Source organism: Saimiri boliviensis, chromosome 1 (genome assembly GCF_048565385.1).
Source record: "Saimiri boliviensis isolate mSaiBol1 chromosome 1, mSaiBol1.pri, whole genome shotgun sequence".
Taxonomy (NCBI): Eukaryota; Metazoa; Chordata; class Mammalia; order Primates; family Cebidae; genus Saimiri; species Saimiri boliviensis.
Genome location: NC_133449.1, coordinates 183,208,399 through 183,226,734, shown reverse-complemented (window position 1 = coordinate 183,226,734; position 18,336 = coordinate 183,208,399). Strand labels below are relative to the sequence as shown.

At 40.7% G+C, this 18,336-nt stretch overlaps 1 protein-coding gene across 1 annotated transcript in view; it reads left to right on the top strand.

Moving 5' to 3' along the window:
• LMNB1 (lamin B1) overlaps positions 1-18,336 on the top strand; it is a 62,359-nt gene that overhangs the window by 37,403 nt on the left and 6,620 nt on the right. Inside the window, exons 6-9 of the mRNA XM_039470832.2 lie at positions 4,462-4,682; positions 7,638-7,863; positions 9,149-9,253; positions 13,698-13,817. Coding sequence (XP_039326766.1) covers positions 4,462-4,682; positions 7,638-7,863; positions 9,149-9,253; positions 13,698-13,817 — 672 coding nt within the window. The remainder of the gene's footprint in view (positions 1-4,461; positions 4,683-7,637; positions 7,864-9,148; positions 9,254-13,697; positions 13,818-18,336) is intronic.

Here is an 18,336-nt window from a genome sequence, read left to right as displayed (position 1 = left end):
TCATTGTACTTTGGATGAGGAAACTGAGAGTAGTCTAGTGTTATTAATAAGTAGCAGTGAGCTCTGAAACTTATTGACCCAGATCTAAGCCTTTTCCCTGTTTGCCTGTTAATTGCATTCCCATTTTTGCAAGTTTTGTTTTGTTTTCTTTTTTTTTTTTAAAGACAGAATTTTGTTCTTGTTGCCTAAGCTGGAGCACAGTGGCATGCAACCTTTGCTTCCTGGGTTCAAATGATTCTCCTTCCTCAGCCTCCCGAGTAGCTGGAATTACAGGTGTGCGCCACCATGCCCGGCTAATTTTTCTTATTTTTAGTAGAAACAATGTTTCACCATGTTAGCCAGGCGGGTCTGGAACTCCTGACCTCAGGTGATCTTCCCTTTTCGTCCTCCCAAAATGCTGGGATTACAACTGTGAGCTGCAATTGTTTTTGTTACAGCGCCTGGCTGCAATTGTTTTTGTTGATCTTAACTTAGTGGTTTTTAAGTAATGTCAGGCAGGGAACGGGGGGTTTCCAGGAGCTAACTCATTAGTAAGTAGAAGAAGAGCATTTCCCTTTAGCCAAAATAGTTTTTAATTTCGCTGTCTGTGGGTGAATCTTTTCCTCCATTCATTATTGGTAACAGACTTTATGGTAAACAGTACATTTTGAGGAATATTTTTATTAGTTGATAAATTTTAGCCTTAGAAAAATCATCAAAAAGAAAAATGTTACTTCTTTAATATTTCCCTGTTGTGTATCTTAATAGTGTTTGTTGCTGAGTCATATCAGTTTCATCATGCTGCCTATTGGGCCATAAGAATTTCCTTTTGGTTAAATAACTCAGGTTGGTGAAGTACTTCTTAAATTTCACTTAAAATTGACATGGCTTTTAAAATACTGATTTTAGAAGATATATTTAAATAATATATAGATGGTAGCAGTGTTATGTTTTGGAATTAGAGATTTTACATCGTTGATAGCATTTCTAGATTTTTGACTTGGGCCAGTTAGCGCTTGCTTGCCTTAGAGGAGAGTATAGCATGGTACTTAAAAACACTCTAACTTTTGTTTTTCTGACACCTGGATTCTGGAGACTTTTGTTGCAGCTAGACCTTAATAAACCAGTACAATTACATTACATACTATAAAAAATTAAAAAACCCTAAGATCATCAGAAGTCATAAAATTTGGGGTTGGAAGCAATATCTGAGAGATAATCTAGTTAGTTAGATCTCTTCATTTTCTTATGTGGAAACTGGTTTAGTGAGGTTAATTGCAGCTTGCTTATAGTCTCATAGGTAGTTAATGGCAGAATTAGAAAGGAGAATCTAGGTCTAACTTCTCATACTGTGTTCCTTATGTTTCACTACACAAGTGTAAGTGCAGTGACTGAAAATGGAATTTAAATATTTCTATTTAAAATGCAGAATGATTCAGAGTAACTTTAAAACTTCTATACCTAGATTTTGACTTCTCCCTCTTTTTTTTTTTTTTTTTTTGAGACGGAGTTTCGCTCTTGTTACCCAGGCTGGAGTGCAATGGCGCGATCTCGGCTCACCGCAACCTCCGCCTCCTGGGTTCAGGCAATTCTCCTGCCTCAGCCTCCTGAGTAGCTGGGATTACAGGCACACGTCACCATGCCCAGCTGATTTTTTTGTATTTTTAGTAGAGACGGGGTTTCACCATGTCGACCAGGATGGTCTCGAACTCTCGACCTCGTGATCCACCCGCCTCGGCCTCCCAAAGTGCTGGGATTACAGGCTTGAGCCACCGCGCCCGGCGACTTCTCCCTCTTAAACAGCTCTCCAACATCAAAGGCAGTCAGAGACATTACTGGGTTTATAAATCTGGGCTCAGGTTATCCTCGAATCTTGGGTAGTTTGTATCTCTTGTCAACTCTCCTTTTTTGCTCATTCTGTCTGCTACCTCTGATATATGAAATAAAACAAAGAGATTGAAGGGAGGCATTTTGAACTTACATGACTTTTTTTTTTTCTTTTGGAGAAAAGAAAATACAAAAAACATGGTAGCAGGGAAATGGATTTCTCCATTTATAGCATGATATTTGCAAATGCAGTTACATGCAAGTTCTCTGAGGTTCAGGCATTACCTTTGTAATACCCATCTTAAGAGGAGTGCCTGTCTAAATAGAATGTCAAGTCATATACTACTCTGTAATTTAATTAATTGATTGTCATTTTTTCTTTAAAAATATATTTTTTTTGTTTGCATGTGAACCAGGCACCCCCTCTACCCCCGAATAGGTTCAGAGTGACTCCTGATTATTTTTTAAATAACCTTGTTATTTTTTCATAATTTTAGATATACAGAAAAGTTGGCAAAGTAGCATAGATAGTTCTGTTTTTCCTTCACCCAGTTTCCCCTGTTGTTAGCATCCTTATGTTACCATAGTGTATTTTTCAAAAGTAAGAAACTGACATTGATAAATTACTGTGAACTAGACTCCAGACTTTGGATTTCACCAGTTTTTCTATTATCCTCTTTCTGTTCCAGGTGCCACATGCCTCCCCTGGTCTGTGACATTTTCTTGGGCTTTCCTTGTTTTTTATGAGCTTGAATATTGAGTAGGATTGTTCAGGTATCCTATAGACTGTCCCCCAATTTGGATTTCTCTGGTGCTTTTCACATGATTAGACTGGGGTTTGGGGTTTTAGGTGCCCGTTTTGTTGCATCATATCTGGGATTGCACATAGGTGATATCCATATGACATCACTGGTGGTGCTTGGTTTAAGATAGTGTTTGCCATGTTTCTCCACTGTCAACAGTACTACTAGTTTTCCCTTTTCATACACTGTTCATGGGAAGCAGGTCACTAAGTTCAGCCCACCCTCAAGGGTAAGGGCAGGACTTAAGCACCACATTCTGTGGGGAGATCTACATTTATTAAATGGCATTCTTTTGTAAATATTTGTCCATTCCTTGTTTGTTTATTTGTTTGTTTGTGTCAGTATGGACTCATAAGCATTTACTTTATACTTTGGGTTGTAAGTTAATACTGCAGTATTTACTTTTTGGCTTGGATTGTTTCACCTTTGGCCATTGGGAGTTCTGTCAGGTTGGCCACTGTGTCCCATTGCTTCTTGAGCACTTTGTTGCTTTCTGGTACTATAACATGCTGTAGGCCCATCTTGCGTTTTCCCTGCCCCAATCCTAGACTTACTCATTTCTCCAAGGAGCTCTGGTTCTTATTGGAGAATGGTATATAGAAATTAAGATCTGGTCACTGAGTGTGCTCATTGGTCCTGGGTTGTCACTACTTCTCAGCCCTCTCACCAGTAAAAGTAGGTAATATTTTATGTATGCTAACCCAAGTGTACACACATATTTATAACTGTTTTTCTGTCTAATCATTTGTGTTTATATTAAGGTAAACATGAATTTATACAGATGTCTCTGACTTGAATCTAGTACCACAGGATTCATATTTGGTGTCCTCTCTGACATATCTATAACTTTTCTGAGAGTAAGAAACCTAGTTTTTATCATCCATTTACTTATCTATTCAGCCCAAGTATATGTTAAAGCAGTTTCAAAATTTTGAATCTATACTACTGTGAGAAGTAAATTTAATTAGCAAGAATATAGTTTTTATGTATTGGGTAGTTCCTTTTTATCTCTAGCCTTCTAGATATAGTTTTTGCACATTAGATGCCCTTCCTCTCCTACTCTGTTGTGGGTACTTGTGATTCTGAGGCCTAAGCTATCCATCAGTCTTTTTGAGTTGATTATCACTTTCTGAGGCTACTGAGATGAATTCTGTCATGAGAAACACAGAAGAATAATTACCCAGTGAGCCACAAGGTTTCTAAGATGAACTTCTGGTGAGGATGTGTGATTTTTAAATTTTTTAATGCCAAATATATAGCTTCTATGTTTACAGTGATACTTTATCACCCAGCCCTATATTATATGGCCTTTGTGTGCTAACTGAGCATGAGATAGCCCACCAATCCTAAAGGAACATCAGGTAGTACCTTCCACATGGTAACCAGAGTCCCTTTGCCTTGGTTTCTGAATATTCCTTAGCAATCTGCTAAAACACACTTTTACCCACTCTTAGGTTTATTTTGTCAGTCAGTGTTTATATCTTTTTAAGTTTTTTATTTAATTTATGCTTTTGGAAGTAAAGGCTTTGTAAGGGAGTCAGACTTGACTTTTACCAAAACCACAGCTTAAACTTTTTTTGGCTAAGTACAGAAAACAATATACATATATTTATAGAACTTACATTTGGGGAATATATCTTTGATTCTTTTATTAGCCAAAACTTTCCTGAGGTCTGTGTTTTGTATTTGAGGAATTTTGAGTTTAAATTTCTTAAAATCTCTTCAGTTCTAGTGAGTTAGAGATTCCATAGGGTTGTACTTATTTTCCAGTCTAGGAAATGGTTTAAAATAGCTGCCTGGTGCTAATGTTGGAATGTTCCTAGAAAGTAAATGTGTTTCCTTGTATCTTAAGTCTAGAGCATGTTTGGAAAGGATTCAAGAATTAGAGGACTTGCTTGCTAAAGAAAAAGACAACTCTCGTCGCATGCTGACAGACAAAGAGAGAGAGATGGCAGAAATAAGAGATCAGATGCAGCAACAGCTGAATGACTATGAACAGCTTCTTGATGTAAAGTTAGCCCTGGACATGGAAATCAGTGCTTACAGGAAACTCTTAGAAGGCGAAGAAGAGAGGTAAGGAACTTAAGCCTCACCCTATCTTATGGTCCACTTTTTGCCCCTCACCCTTTTTATTTAAAGAAAAATAAATAGCTTTTTTTTTTTCTCGAGACGGAGTTTCACTCTTGTTACCCAGGCTGGAGTGCAATGGCGCGATCTCGGCTCACCGCAACCTCCGCCTCCTGGGTTCAAGCAATTCTCCTGCCTCGGCCTCCCGAGTAGCTGGGACTACAGGCGTGCGCCACCATGCCCAGCTAATTTTTGTACTTTTAGTAGAGACGGAGTTTCACCATGTTGACCAGGATGGTCTCGATCTCTTGACCTCGTGAACCACCCATCTCGGCCTCCCGAAGTGCTGGGATTACAGGCGTGAGCCACCGCGTCCGGCCTAGCATTTTTAAAAGAAGTTTAATTATTTTCTCGGTCATTTCTTCTAACACCTAGGTAGGTATAGAGGTAGTCATAGATAATATTTTTACCTTAACAGACAAAGTATTGCTCAAGTACTGTTAGTTTTTTATTATTACTTTAAATGCTGAACTGCGTCAGGATGGAATAGTTCCTCTGAGATTTTAAATGTTTTTGTGATTTGGAAATACCAAATTGGCTGAAAGAGACTCTACATATATATATATATATATATATATATATATATATATATATATATATATATATATATATTTTTTTTTTTGAGACGGAGTTTCGCTCTTGTTACCCAGGCTGGAGTGCAATGGCGCGATCTCGGCTCACCGCAACCTCCGCCTCCTGGGTTCAGGCAATTCTCCTGTCTCAGCCTCCTGAGTAGCTGGGATTACAGGCACGCACCACCATGCCCAGCTAAGTTTTAGTATTTTTAGTAGAGACGGGGTTTCACCTTGTTGACCAGGATGGTCTCGATCTCTTGACCTTGTGATCCACCCGCCTCGGCCTCCCATAGTGCTGGGATTACAGGCTTGAGCCACCGCGACCGGCTATATTTTATTTTTTTGAGACAAGGTCTTACCCTGTTGCCCAGGCTAGAGTGCAGTGGTGTGATCTTGGCTTACTGTAGCCTCTTCCTCCTGGGTTCAAGCAATTTTCCTGCCTCAGCCTCCCAAGTATCTGGGATTACAGATGTGTGCCCCCACACTCAGCTAATTTTGTATTTTTAGTAGAGATGAGATTTTACCATGTTGGCCAGGCTGGTCTCAAACTCCTGGCTTCAAATGATTCACCCGGTGGGGCGTGGTGGCTCAAGCCTGTAATCCCAGCACTTTGGGAGGCCGAGGTGGGCGCATCACGAGGTCAAGAGATCGAGACCATCCTGGCCAACATGGTGAAACCCCGTCTCTACTAAAAATACAAAAATTAGCTGGGCGTGGTGGCGTGCGCCTGTAGTCCCAGCTACTCGGGAGGCTGAGGCAGGAGAATTGCTTGAACCCGGGAGGCAGAGGTTGCAGTGAGCCGAGATTGTGCCACTGCACTCCAGCCCAGCGCCTGGAGACAAAGTGAGACTCTGTCTCCAAAAAAAAAATGATTCGGCCACCCAAAGTGTTGGGATGACAGATGTGAGCCACCACACCCGGCTGGCTTTACATGTATTTTAAATCTGGTCAATGCATAAATCTTTTCGATACCTGTTTTCAGAAAAGAGTTCCAAAAGAGCCAGGCGCAGTGAGTGGTTCATGCCTGGAATCCCAGCACAGCACTTTGGGAGGCCAAAGTGAGTGGATCACCTGAGATCGAGAGTTCAAGACCAGCCTGACCAACATGGAGAAAGCCTCTCTATACTAAAAATACAAAATTAGCCAGGTGTGGCCATGCATGCCTGTAATCCCAGCTACTCGGGAGGCTGAGGTAGGAGAATCACTTGAAACTGGGAGGCAGAGGTTGCAGTGAGCCAAGATTGCCACTGCACTCTGGCATGGACAACAAGAGCAAAACTCTATTTCAGGAAATTAAAAAGAGTTCCAAAAGGAAAGTGCCTGATTTAGGATAAAAAGTCAGGCAATATTATGTCCATTGCGATCATAAGAAAGTAAGGTATGCAAAGAGAAAATAGTACACTAACTATAACAGTGGCTGTGGTGGGTGGTGGTAGATCAGATGACCTCCTTCTACACCTGTTTATTAGACTTCCTGCATTATGGTTATATTACTTTTATCCCTAGAGAAGACATTCAAATTGTTGTGTGTTTTTTTTTTTTTTAAACAAAGTTGATGATGGGTATTTTATTATAAAAAAGTTTACCTTATTTAAGGTAAACTTTGGCTTTGGCTAACAGATTGTAAGCAACATTTTGCTTTAGAAATTCATTGGGATATTATTATTATTATTTGAGACAGGGCCTCGCTCTGTCACCCAGGCTGGAGGGCACTGGCACAATCTTGGCTCACTGCAACTTTAGCCTCCTGGGCTCAAGCAGTCTTTCTGTCTCAGCTTCCCGAGTAGCTGTGACCACAGGTGTGAGCCACTATGACTGGCTAATTTTTGTATTTTTTGTAGAGACAAGGTTTTGTTGTATTGCCCAGGCTGGTCTTGATCAAGTGATCCGCCTGTCTCAGCCTCCCGAAGTGTTGGGATTACAGTTGTGAGCCATTGTGCCTGGCCTTGTTTTTTTGTTTTGTTTTGTTTTTCGAGATAGAGTCACCCAGATTAGAGTGCAGTGGTGCGATCTTGGCTTACTGCAACCTCTGCCTCTGGGGTTCAAACAGTTCTCCTGCCTCAGCCTCCCAAGTAACTGGTATTACAGGCGCCTGCCACCATGCCTAGCTATTTTTTTTCTTTTTTTTTTTAAGTAGAGATGGGGTTTCACCATGTTGGTCAGGCTGGTCTTGAATTACTGACCTCAAGCAGTCTACCCGCCTTGGCCTCCCAAAGTGCTGTGGGATTACAGGCATGAGCCACCATGTCCAGCCCTCTCCCCTTTTTTTAAAGGCAAGAAGGGCATATGTGTTTTAAAAATAAATTGTTTTATTTTTCCTATATAGATTGAAGCTCTCTCCAAGCCCTTCTTCCCGTGTGACAGTATCCCGAGCATCCTCAAGTCGCAGTGTACGTACGACTAGAGGAAAGCGGAAGAGGGTTGATGTGGAAGAATCAGAGGCAAGTAGCAGTGTTAGCATCTCTCATTCCGCCTCAGCCACTGGGAATGTTTGCATTGAAGAAATTGATGTTGATGGGAAATTTATCCGCTTGAAGAACACTTCCGAACAGGTAAAAAAAATAGACCCATTTTTTTTCTAGCAAGGCTTTGAAGATTTCCAGGCTATCTTGCAATTGTGAAAGCACCTTAGTTTTTGTTTGGATTCATTAAGTCTTCATGGAATAAGGATTTATATTCTTTTTACTTACATTCATAAAATAAAATTAAAATAGGAGGAGGAAGAGGTGGTGCCCTTAGTAGTTTAAACAATTTACTCTTCTCTAGAGAGCCAGGGCTTTTTTGAAAAGCATGTTCCTTTTATTATAGTGGTTTTTCTGAGGATAAATTATTATTATTATTCTCTGCCCTAGCTAGATTTGTGAAGAAGTTAGAGCAATTGGATGAAAATGGTGGATATTGTTTCATTTATTAACTTAATGACTCCAGGTTGGTGTGCAGTGGCTTAATCTTGACTCTGCAACCTCTACCTTCCGGCTCAAGTGATTCTCCTGCCTCAGCCTCTTAAGTAACTGGGATTACAGGTGTGCGCAAGCTGGGAATACAGGCGCCCACCACTACGCCCAGCTAATTTTTTGTATTTTTAGTAGAGACAGGGTTTCAGCATGTTAGCCAGGATGGTCTTGATCTCCTGACCTCGTGATCTGCCTGTCTCGGCCTCCCAAGAAATGCTGGGACTACAGGCATGAGCCACTATGTCCGGCTAATTTTTATATTTTTACACAGTGTTTGACCATGTTGGCCAGGCTGGTCTCCAACTCCTGACCTCAGGTGATCCACCCACCTCGGCCTTCCAAAGTGCTGGGATTACAGGCGTGAGCCACTGTGCCCAGCCACATTGACCCCCCCACTTTTTTTTTTTTTTGAGCCCCTCATGTTTTCATGTAAGAGAGTTGAATGTGGGCAGAAGTGGGACAGATGCAGAAGGAAAATGAGAGATTTTCTTCTGTTTCTAAGCTTATGCATCTATATTTTAAAAGCTTGAAGTAATCCAATACTTGATGTTTAAAATTGTGATTATGACAGCTAGATAATATTGTAAGTTTAAAAGACCCACCTTATCTAGCAGTGAATTTGACCATTTAATTTGGTTTATACCCTTTCCTTCCAGTTCTGTCCTCTTTAAAGTTAAGTACCTTACTAATAAACTCATTGTTGAAGTTACCGTTTTACTGAATGACAAAATCGTGTTTTCTTTTTATAATAGAAAAACCTGAAACATGGGAAGATGGCCATAAAGCAGTCTTAGTTTTAACTGTCTGTATGGATTAATTTATTTGATTATGCCATAACTTTCTGTATCTTTGAAGTAATACTACCCTGCTCTTCTGTGTGTAGGACCAGCCAATGGGAGGCTGGGAGATGATCAGAAAAATTGGAGACACATCAGTCAGTTACAAATATACCTCAAGATACGTGCTGAAGGCAGGCCAAACTGTTACAGTAAGTTAATCTAGTCATCATTTAATTTAACTTCATTTTGTTAACTAACAAAGTAACTCAGAAAGTTTTTTGGCTGAAAGAGAAGCATTTTAGAAATTGCCATTCCAACACTTTTTGTATTATTAGGATATTACAAATGCTATAAAAGATTTTTAAAATTGTGTCTTATTGAGAGTAGTGAAGAATTGACCTTTGAAGTATTTTTATCTTGTCTATTCCAGTAGATATAAAAGCTATAACCTGACTGATAATTACAGTCCAATGTCATTCAGGAGACACTGCTTGGCATAAAAATCTGTTAAGAATATAACATTAGGCCGGGCGCGGTGGCTCAAACCTGTAATCCCAGCACTTTGGGAGGCCGAGGCGGGTGGATCACGAGGTCAAGAGATCGAGACCATCCTAGTCAACATAGTGAAACCCCGTCTCTACTAAAAATACAAAAAATTAGCTGGGCATGGTGGCGTGTGCCTGTAATCCCAGCTACTCAGGAGGCTGAGGCAGGAGAATTGCCTGAACCCAGGAGGCGGAGGTTGCGGTGAGCTGAGATCGCGCCATTGCACTCCAGCCTGGGTAACAAGAGCGAAACTCCGCCTCAAAAAAAAAAAAAAAAAAGAATATAACATTAATATATGTGCATTAACGTATCCCTAAAACAGCAATCTCCAGCCTTGCGTGAGCTTCAGAATCATCTGGGGTAGTATTTGGGTATTCAGGCCCCACTTCACCCTTCGCTATCTTCGGGGTTGGGGTAAGAATTTAGGTTTTGAACAAAAGTCTTTGGATTATAGGCACCCTCGTAAATGACCACTGCTTTGAAATGTCATATTTTAGCAAGAGTATCTGTGCAATTTTTGCATAATATCTAAGGTTCTAGATTCAGAGAGACTAAGTGACATTTTGAGTCTCGATTTCTAACTGGCTCGGTATTGGTGTGTTCTGAAATACTACATCTTTAATAGTTACTGAAATACTATTAGAGAAATATGTTTCATTGAGTAAACAAGATTCTTTTGCTTTTACTTAGTAGGTAGATTTAGCAAACAGTAGAATATGCTAACTTTGATATAGATGTCAAAAGTCACTCTTTTCATCCTAAAAGAATATAGAGGTGACTGTCTCTTTCCTTTTATAGATTGTTCTTTAAAAAATATTAAACATGTCTTTTAAATGTGTTTATAATTTTATGTTGATCCATATCTTACTGTTGAAGATCAAAGGCTCAAACTTCTCTTTAAAAAGGTATATTTAGAGAGCATGATGCCACTTTGTGAAAATATCAGATGCTAATTTGGTAATAATGGGTAAAAATGGATCAACTATCCTAACTACAATATCCTTTCTTCTCTTTAGTGATTACTGTTAGTGAGAGAAAATTGCTCAATCCTATTATATGTCTTATGGAAGCTGTATAATGTGGTAAAAAGAATCTGACATTTCAGGTCAAAGGATTCAGAATTGAGTATGCTCGCTATCTCTAAAGTAATATGGAAGCCTTATGCCAATCATCTGCTTTTCTCTACTGGGTATACTACCTCAGGGACTAAATAGATGGATTCTAGAGGTCTAGTGGAGAGCTCAATTATCATATAAAATAATGTGATTTTTTTTTTCTTCAGTAACTGGCATTAAATGTGATAACCAGCTCTTTGGAACATGGTAATGATAAGTGATCTTTCTGTAAAATTGCAGAGGCAAAAGCAAAGATGAATTTAAAACTCTAGAATAGAAATATGAGAACCACATGTGTTATTTTAAATTTTCTTATAGCCACATTAAAATGAAGTAAAAGAGAAAGACATGAATTTTAGAACTATATTTTATTAAACCCAGTATATCCAAAATATTATTGCTTTAGCATGTAATTAGTCTAAAAAGTTAGATACTTTTACATTCTTTCTTTTAGCTAAGTCTTCAAAAATCTAGTGTGTATTTGATTCTCACAGCACATTTGTTTCAGACTAGCCACATTTTAAGTGCTCAGAAGCCACATTTTGCTGCCATATTGAATGACATGGCTATAGGACTTACTCATTTTTAGGTTAAGTTAGCCAGCAAGGATACTGACATTTTATGATGATTATTATTAACACTAAATCAGCTATATGATTACATAAAGGTTAGTGAGAAATAGTGCTTAAAATTAGGAAAACGCTAACGTTCCACATAATCTAAATGTTGGACGAGATCCAGTTTTTTTTTTTTTTTTTTTTAGTTTCATCCCAATTAATACCTTGTGCTCCTTTCCATTTGTAATGCTGATGAAAGATCTGAATGCTCCAGGTGAACTTGTGAAAAGTAAAGGCTCTCTCCAAATCAGTAATTCGTAGATTTTTCTCTTTTTTCTTTCCTCACAACTCCCCCACCCCCCAACTTTTTTTTTTGATACAAGTTGGGGTTTCACTATATTCCCCAGGCTGGTTTTGATTAAACTCCCTAGCTCAAGTCATCCACCCACTTTGGCCTCCCAAAGTGCTGGGATTACAGGCTGGAGCCACTACACCCAGCCCCCATTTTGAAATACGCTTGTTGGCTGGGTGTGGTGGCTCACGACTGTAGTCCCAGCACTTTGGGAGGCTGAGGGTGGATCACCTGAAATCGAGAGTTCAAGACCAGCCTGACCAACATGGAGAAACTTTATCTCTACTAAAAATACAAAATTAGCCAGGTGTGATGGTGGATGCCTGTAATCTCAACTACTCAGTAGGCGGAGGCAGGAGAATTGCTTGAACTTGGAGGCAGTGGTTGCAGTGAGCTGAGATCACACCATTGCACTCTAGCTGGGGCAACAAGATCAAAACTCTGTCTCAATAAAACAAACAAATAAACAAAACAAATATACTTGTCTTTGCCATCTTCAGCTTTCCTTTTGTAGTCATAAAGCTTTTTTTTTTTTGAGGCAGAGTTTCACTTTTTTTTTTTTTTTTTTTTTTTTGAGGCAGAGTTTCGCTCTTGTTACCCAGGCTGGAGTGCAGTGGCGTGATCTCAGCTCACCACAACCTCCGCCTCCTGGGTTCAGGCAATTCTCCTGCCTCAGCCTCCTGAGTAGCTGGGATTTACAGGCACACGCCACCATGCACAGCTAATTTTTTTTTCTTTGTATTTTTAGTAGAGACAGGGTTTTATGATGTTGACCAGGATAGTCTCGATCTCTTGACCTCGTGATCCACCCGCCTCAGCCTCCCAAAGTGCTGGGATTACAGGTGTGAGCCACCACACCTGGCGAGTTTCGCTTTTGTTGCCCATGCTGGTGTGCAGTGGCATGATCTCCGCTCACTGCAACCTCCACCTCCCAGGTTCAAGTGATTCTCCTGCCTCAGCCTCCTGAGTAGCTGGGATTACAGGCATGTGCCACCATGCCTGCCTAATTTTGTATTTTTAGTAGAGACAGGGTTTCACCATGTTGGTCAGGCTGGTCTTGAACAAACTCTTGACCTCAGATGATCTGCCCACCTTGGCTGCCCAGAGTGCTGGGATTACATGCGTGAGCCACTGCACCTAGCCTTAAAATCTTTTATTTGTATAACAATTTATGGATTACAAACTTTTCTCTTTCTATTTGATTTTAAATGATCTTTCTAAAAAAATCAGGGCTCATGGTATCCCTGTAGCTAAAGGCATTGAGGTTCCTAGAGGTGTAGTGATTTGTCCAGAATTCAAACTTAGGCTTTCTGACTGCCAAGTTTTCTTCACCCTGCTCGTTCTTTTGCCAGTAGATATATAAAAAGATTTTCGTGCCCATGAAAAGGAAAATATAATTATTTCTTTCTTTGGCCTATTTCAATAGCAATTATATTTTCCCTTGAACAGTGAGTGATTTATCCATTTCCAGCATTGTTTTTTGGAATGCAGTCTCAGATACTCTAGGGTATTATGACACTTTCTCTGTTTGGAGACATACCAGTTTCCATAAGATTATTCTAGATAGGCTGACTGCTGCAGAAGGTCTCTTTAGTTCTATAGGCAACTGGAGGATATTATTAGAGGGGGGGTCACAGAAGGCTCTAACATGGAAGGATGGCCCATAAAACCCGTAGAATAATGGAATGATGAGGCTACCCTTCCCTGAGTTAGGCAGCCACTGTATGTGAGTAATCTCTTGCTCTTTTCAACAATCCCACCAGTTAAAGGTGTCATTTCTATGCTGTTTTATGGATGACTGAAGGTAACTTGCTCAGGGTTAGCTGGTGTGTAAAGGAACTAGGATGTGAGTGTAGGCAGTTTCACTTCAGGGCTTTATGTATCATCATCTTCACTTATAGATGGGGAAGCTGGTGCCATGAGAAGCTCTGTGAGTTCTGGCCACACAGCTATGTATAGAATTCTGTAGCTAGGCATATTTCTCAGACTTTTAGAATCAAGTGTTTGAGTCTCATCGTATTGCTGTTAATGGCATGTGGGAGAGCTGGGTTCTGGGTGTACTGATGTCCTTTGTTTTTTACAGATTTGGGCTGCAAACGCTGGTGTCACAGCCAGCCCCCCCACTGACCTCATCTGGAAGAACCAGAACTCCTGGGGCACTGGTGAAGATGTGAAGGTTATATTGAAAAATTCTCAGGGAGAGGTATGGCTAGTTGATCAGGACCACCACCACAACGTTAATTTCACTTGAAAGTTGCAAATATAATCAAGATCAGAATGAAATGTGTAATAACTGATTGCTTAAACAGACCAAAACTGCTAAAAATTGAACTGAAGCTTTTTTTAAATTTTAGGAATAAATAGGAGTGTATTATAAAGTACTGGTTATTAGCACAGGCTTCAGAACAGATTGTATCCAGTTTCTGTTTTCACTGCACACTAGCTTTGTAATTTTGGGCAAGTTATTTCATCTGTCTTAGATTTCTCATTTAAAAATGGGCTGGACGTGGTGGGTCACGCTTGTAATCCCAATACTTTGGGAGGCCGAGGCAGGCGGATCATGAGGTTAAGAGATAGAGACCAACCTGACCAACATGGTGAAACCCCGTCTCTACTAAAAATACAAAAATTAGCCACGCGTAGTGACACATGCCTGTAGTCCCAGCTACTTGGGAGGCTGAGGCAAAACAATCGCTTGAACTCAGGAGGCTGAGGTTGCAATGAGCCAAGATCATGCCCTTTAGCCCTGGCAACAAGAGCAAAACTCCATCTCAGAAACAAAACAAAAGAAACAACAACAAAAAAACCCCTGTGGTATCATAAAGAGTCACCAAGGAGAGGATAGGGTTGGGGTGGTCAGGGAAGTTGGCCTTGACAAGGTGACTCTTGAGTATTAACCTGAAAGGTGAGAAAGAGCCAGCCATTGAGAGGACAGAAAAAATATTCCCAGTTAGAGGAGACAGCAAGTACAAAGGTCCTAAGGCAGGAAATCCTTCTGTGTTTTGAAGGAAAGGAGGCCACTGTGGCTAACAAACACTGAGAAAGGGAGAGGGAAACTCGGTTAGCAGGGAGAGATCGCAAAGGTTCTGGGGAGAAGTATAGATCATATTGTGAGCGCAAATGGGAGGCTACTGGAGGGATTTTAGGGAGAGTGACATGCTAAGAGGAGCAGTGAAGAAAGAAATCATGCTGCCGTATGGATTATAGGGGGTCAAAACCAGGTAGAGATAAAGCAACTGAGGTGAGTAACTTAGACTGAGGTGGTTCTGTGGGTAGAAGAGAAGAAAACCAATGGAAGAGATATTTTAGAAGTATATTTGATAGCATGTATTAATCAGGTTAAATGTGACGGATGAGAGATAGCAATTAAGTTGACTTCTAGTTTGTTTGGGTAGCCTGATGGTCCTGGTGCCATTTACTGAGGAAATTGCATGAGGAATAATAGGCTTTGTGGAGAGAAGGGTTGGAAAAGTAATCAAGAGACCTCTTCTTGCCATATTAAGTTTGCAATGCCAGTTAGATACCCAAGTAGAGATTTCTAGAAGCCTACTGGAATATTTATTTGAACCCTGCCCAGGCTAGAGATATTTGAGAGTACTTATCACCTAGGTGGTATTTAAAGTTACAGGACTGGTTGGGCGTGGTCGCCGATGCCTATGATTCCAGCACTTTCGGAGGCCGAGGTCAGGAGTTTGAGACCAGCCTGGCCAACATAGTGAAACCCTGTCTCTACTAAAAACAGAAAAATTGGCCGGGCATGGTGGCATGTGCCTGTATTCCCAGCTACTCGGCAGGCTGAGGCAGGAGAATGGCTTGAATCCTAGAAGCTCAGGTTGCAGTGAGCCGAGATTGCATCACTGCACTCCAGCCTGGGTGACAGAGCGAGACTCTGTTTTAAATAAATCAAGTAAGTAAGTAAGTAATTTACAGGACTCGCTGAGTAATGTTTGTCAGAAGAGGGTCCAGAATCGAACCCTAGAAAATACTGTTATTAGGAATAAGAGCAAAGGAGGTGGAAGATGCAGCCAGTGAAGCCAGGGGAAAATGGTGTGTTGTGTCAGGAAGGCCAGAGGAGGAGTGTGTGCACAAGATGGAGTGATCAGAGGGTCAAATCACAGCATCCCTTTAGGGGTTCTTTATCAGCTCCCATAGTGCCAGGGGCAGGTCTCTAACCTGCCTGTCAGGTTGTTCTCGCTCACTAGAGGAAGCATACTGAGGGCAAGGCCCTGTTCTGGTAGATCCTGGCATCATGCCTGGCACATAACAGGAATTCAGGAAACATTTACTGGATGCATTTTTTTTTTTTTTAATCACACATGGACCATGACTTATGTTCAGAGAAATAAAACAATAGCAGCATTCATTATAGGAGTCTGAGGTGACTGCATAAAAAGTTCTGTTTCTGGCCATCTTCCCGTCTATCCCTCACTGTAAACATCTGTTGTTTAAAATGCTTTCCCTAAGGAATCGATTGCTGAATAACGAGTGCCTTTGATCTCAGACTGAGACTGAAAATGAAATGGCATTTGATTTTCTGTCACTGTCGACCTCTGTGTGAGATTTTTGAGTGCATCTGGGGAATTTACCTCCAAACACCTTCTAGTTTCTCAGGGTAGCGGGTATTTACAAGTACCTTCAATAATTCACAGGCTTCAGAATGCTGGCTTTGCTGTGCTGAAGCCCTTGCTCACTTCTTGCCTTCAGCACTTTGGAATCCTGTCCAGCTGCTGTAGGTGCTGCCACCTAGTGCTGGAATTAACTGCAACTCTTAAACTTCCCGTACTGGTAGTTCCGTGTCCGCCCTGCCATTTGAAATTGGAAATGTCTGAAAAAGAAATGTCTCTTTCTTTTTCTGTGTGCAAGTGTGTTCCAAGTTAGAAACAATGTTATAGGAGGCTATTTGGACTGCAACAATAGGTTTAAATGTCCACACAATAGATACAGTGACATGAACAAAGTAGCAGATATTATAACATGGGATGCATGTTGAGACAGTGTTACTAGTATTACTGATGATGTATTAGTAAAGCTAACTGAAGCTTAGCTCCACTTCATAACTCAAGCATTGAATATCAGATTTATTATTTGATTGGTTGGTTGATCCATTCTTTTAACAAACTTCTACTACCTTCTGCTTGTGAGGCTCTGTTTTAAATGAGTTCTGTCAGAAACGAGAGAAAGTGTTATTAATACAGTTCATATTTCATTAGACAGTTACTTTTGGCATTTATTCATTTAATTTGGTAAGACCATATTTGTAGTAGGGACCAGATAAGCAACAATCTATACACCATACCTGCCATAAAGATCGTTTTGTAGCAAGATTGTAGGTAACTGGCTTAGTCAGTCTTGTTTTTTTATGTATTTTTTCTTCTTGCTGGGGCATTACACATGTCAGAAACCCCAATTAAACTGGCTAGAAATAATGGACATTTTTTGGGCTCACATAATAAAAAATTTAAATAGTGAACCTGATCCAGTGGCTCACAGTATGTCCCCGGGGATCTGTCTGTTGTCTCTCTTCTGGTTGCCTCCCTCGGGGACACAGGATAGCTGCCAGCTGCTCCCTGAGGTATGTCTTTACTATTTGCTTTTTGTGGGAAGGTGATCTTTCAAAAAAGTTGTCTTTATGGTGGAGTTCATAGATTTTTTACTAATGTGATCCGATACTGCTGACAAATAAACATGGTCTTACAGAATTAAATGAATACATGCCGAAAGTAACTGTCTAATGAAATAAGGCCTGTATTCATACTGCTTTTCCTCCTCATTTCTTACGGAACTCTCTCAGAACAGCCTACCAAGCAGAATGCAGTAGAAGTCTGTTAAAAGAATAGATAGTCTGCTGGGCACAGCGGCTCGCACCTGTAATCCCAGTACTTTGGGAGACTGGGGTGGGCGGATCACCTGAGGTCAGGAGTTCGAGACCAGCCCGACCAACATGGATAAACCTTTCTACACTACAAATGCAAAAAATTAGCTGGGCATGGTGGTACATGCCTGTAATCCCAGCTACTAGGGAGGCTGAGGTAGGAGAATCACTTGAACCTGGGAAGTAGATGCCGTGAGCCAAGATCACACTATTGCACTCCAGCCTGGGCAACAAGAGTGAAACTCTGTCTTAAAAAAAGACAGTCTAGCCCATCAAATAATCTAATATTCCGTGTTTGAATTATGGAGGGAAGCTAAACTTCATTCCCTGTGAGGCCCTATCTGGGCTTCACTCTCACTAGACCAGGGCCCAACTCTAAACCAGTTTCTGGAGTCAGGAGTGTGGAATTAGCAGCCACATCGTGGTGGGCTCCTGTGCTTCATGGAGGGCGGGTACCCAGGCAAACCTGGGGGCCCTTAGGAGGGAAGGGGCACTGGGAGGTTAAAAACAGCAAATGTCACCATGGCAAGAAAAAAAAAAAAGATGTTTTCCTATGAGAGAATGAAAAAAATAAAGCAGTACTTCCAAACTTTTCAGAATATAGATATAATGGAAACTTCTGTATATGTAAATGTTTACTTATATAGATAGAGATATAATATATAAAATATAAACAATCATCTCTTGTCCATATAAAATCACCCTGCTTTGTAGCATTTGCCGATTTCTGTGGTGTAAATACTCCTACTATGGCCGATGTCAGACTTCCAACATTATACGACTGAGCACAGAGCTGTGAATGCATAGGCAGCATCAGCAGGTGCAGCTGGCTCTGGACACCACTGCACAG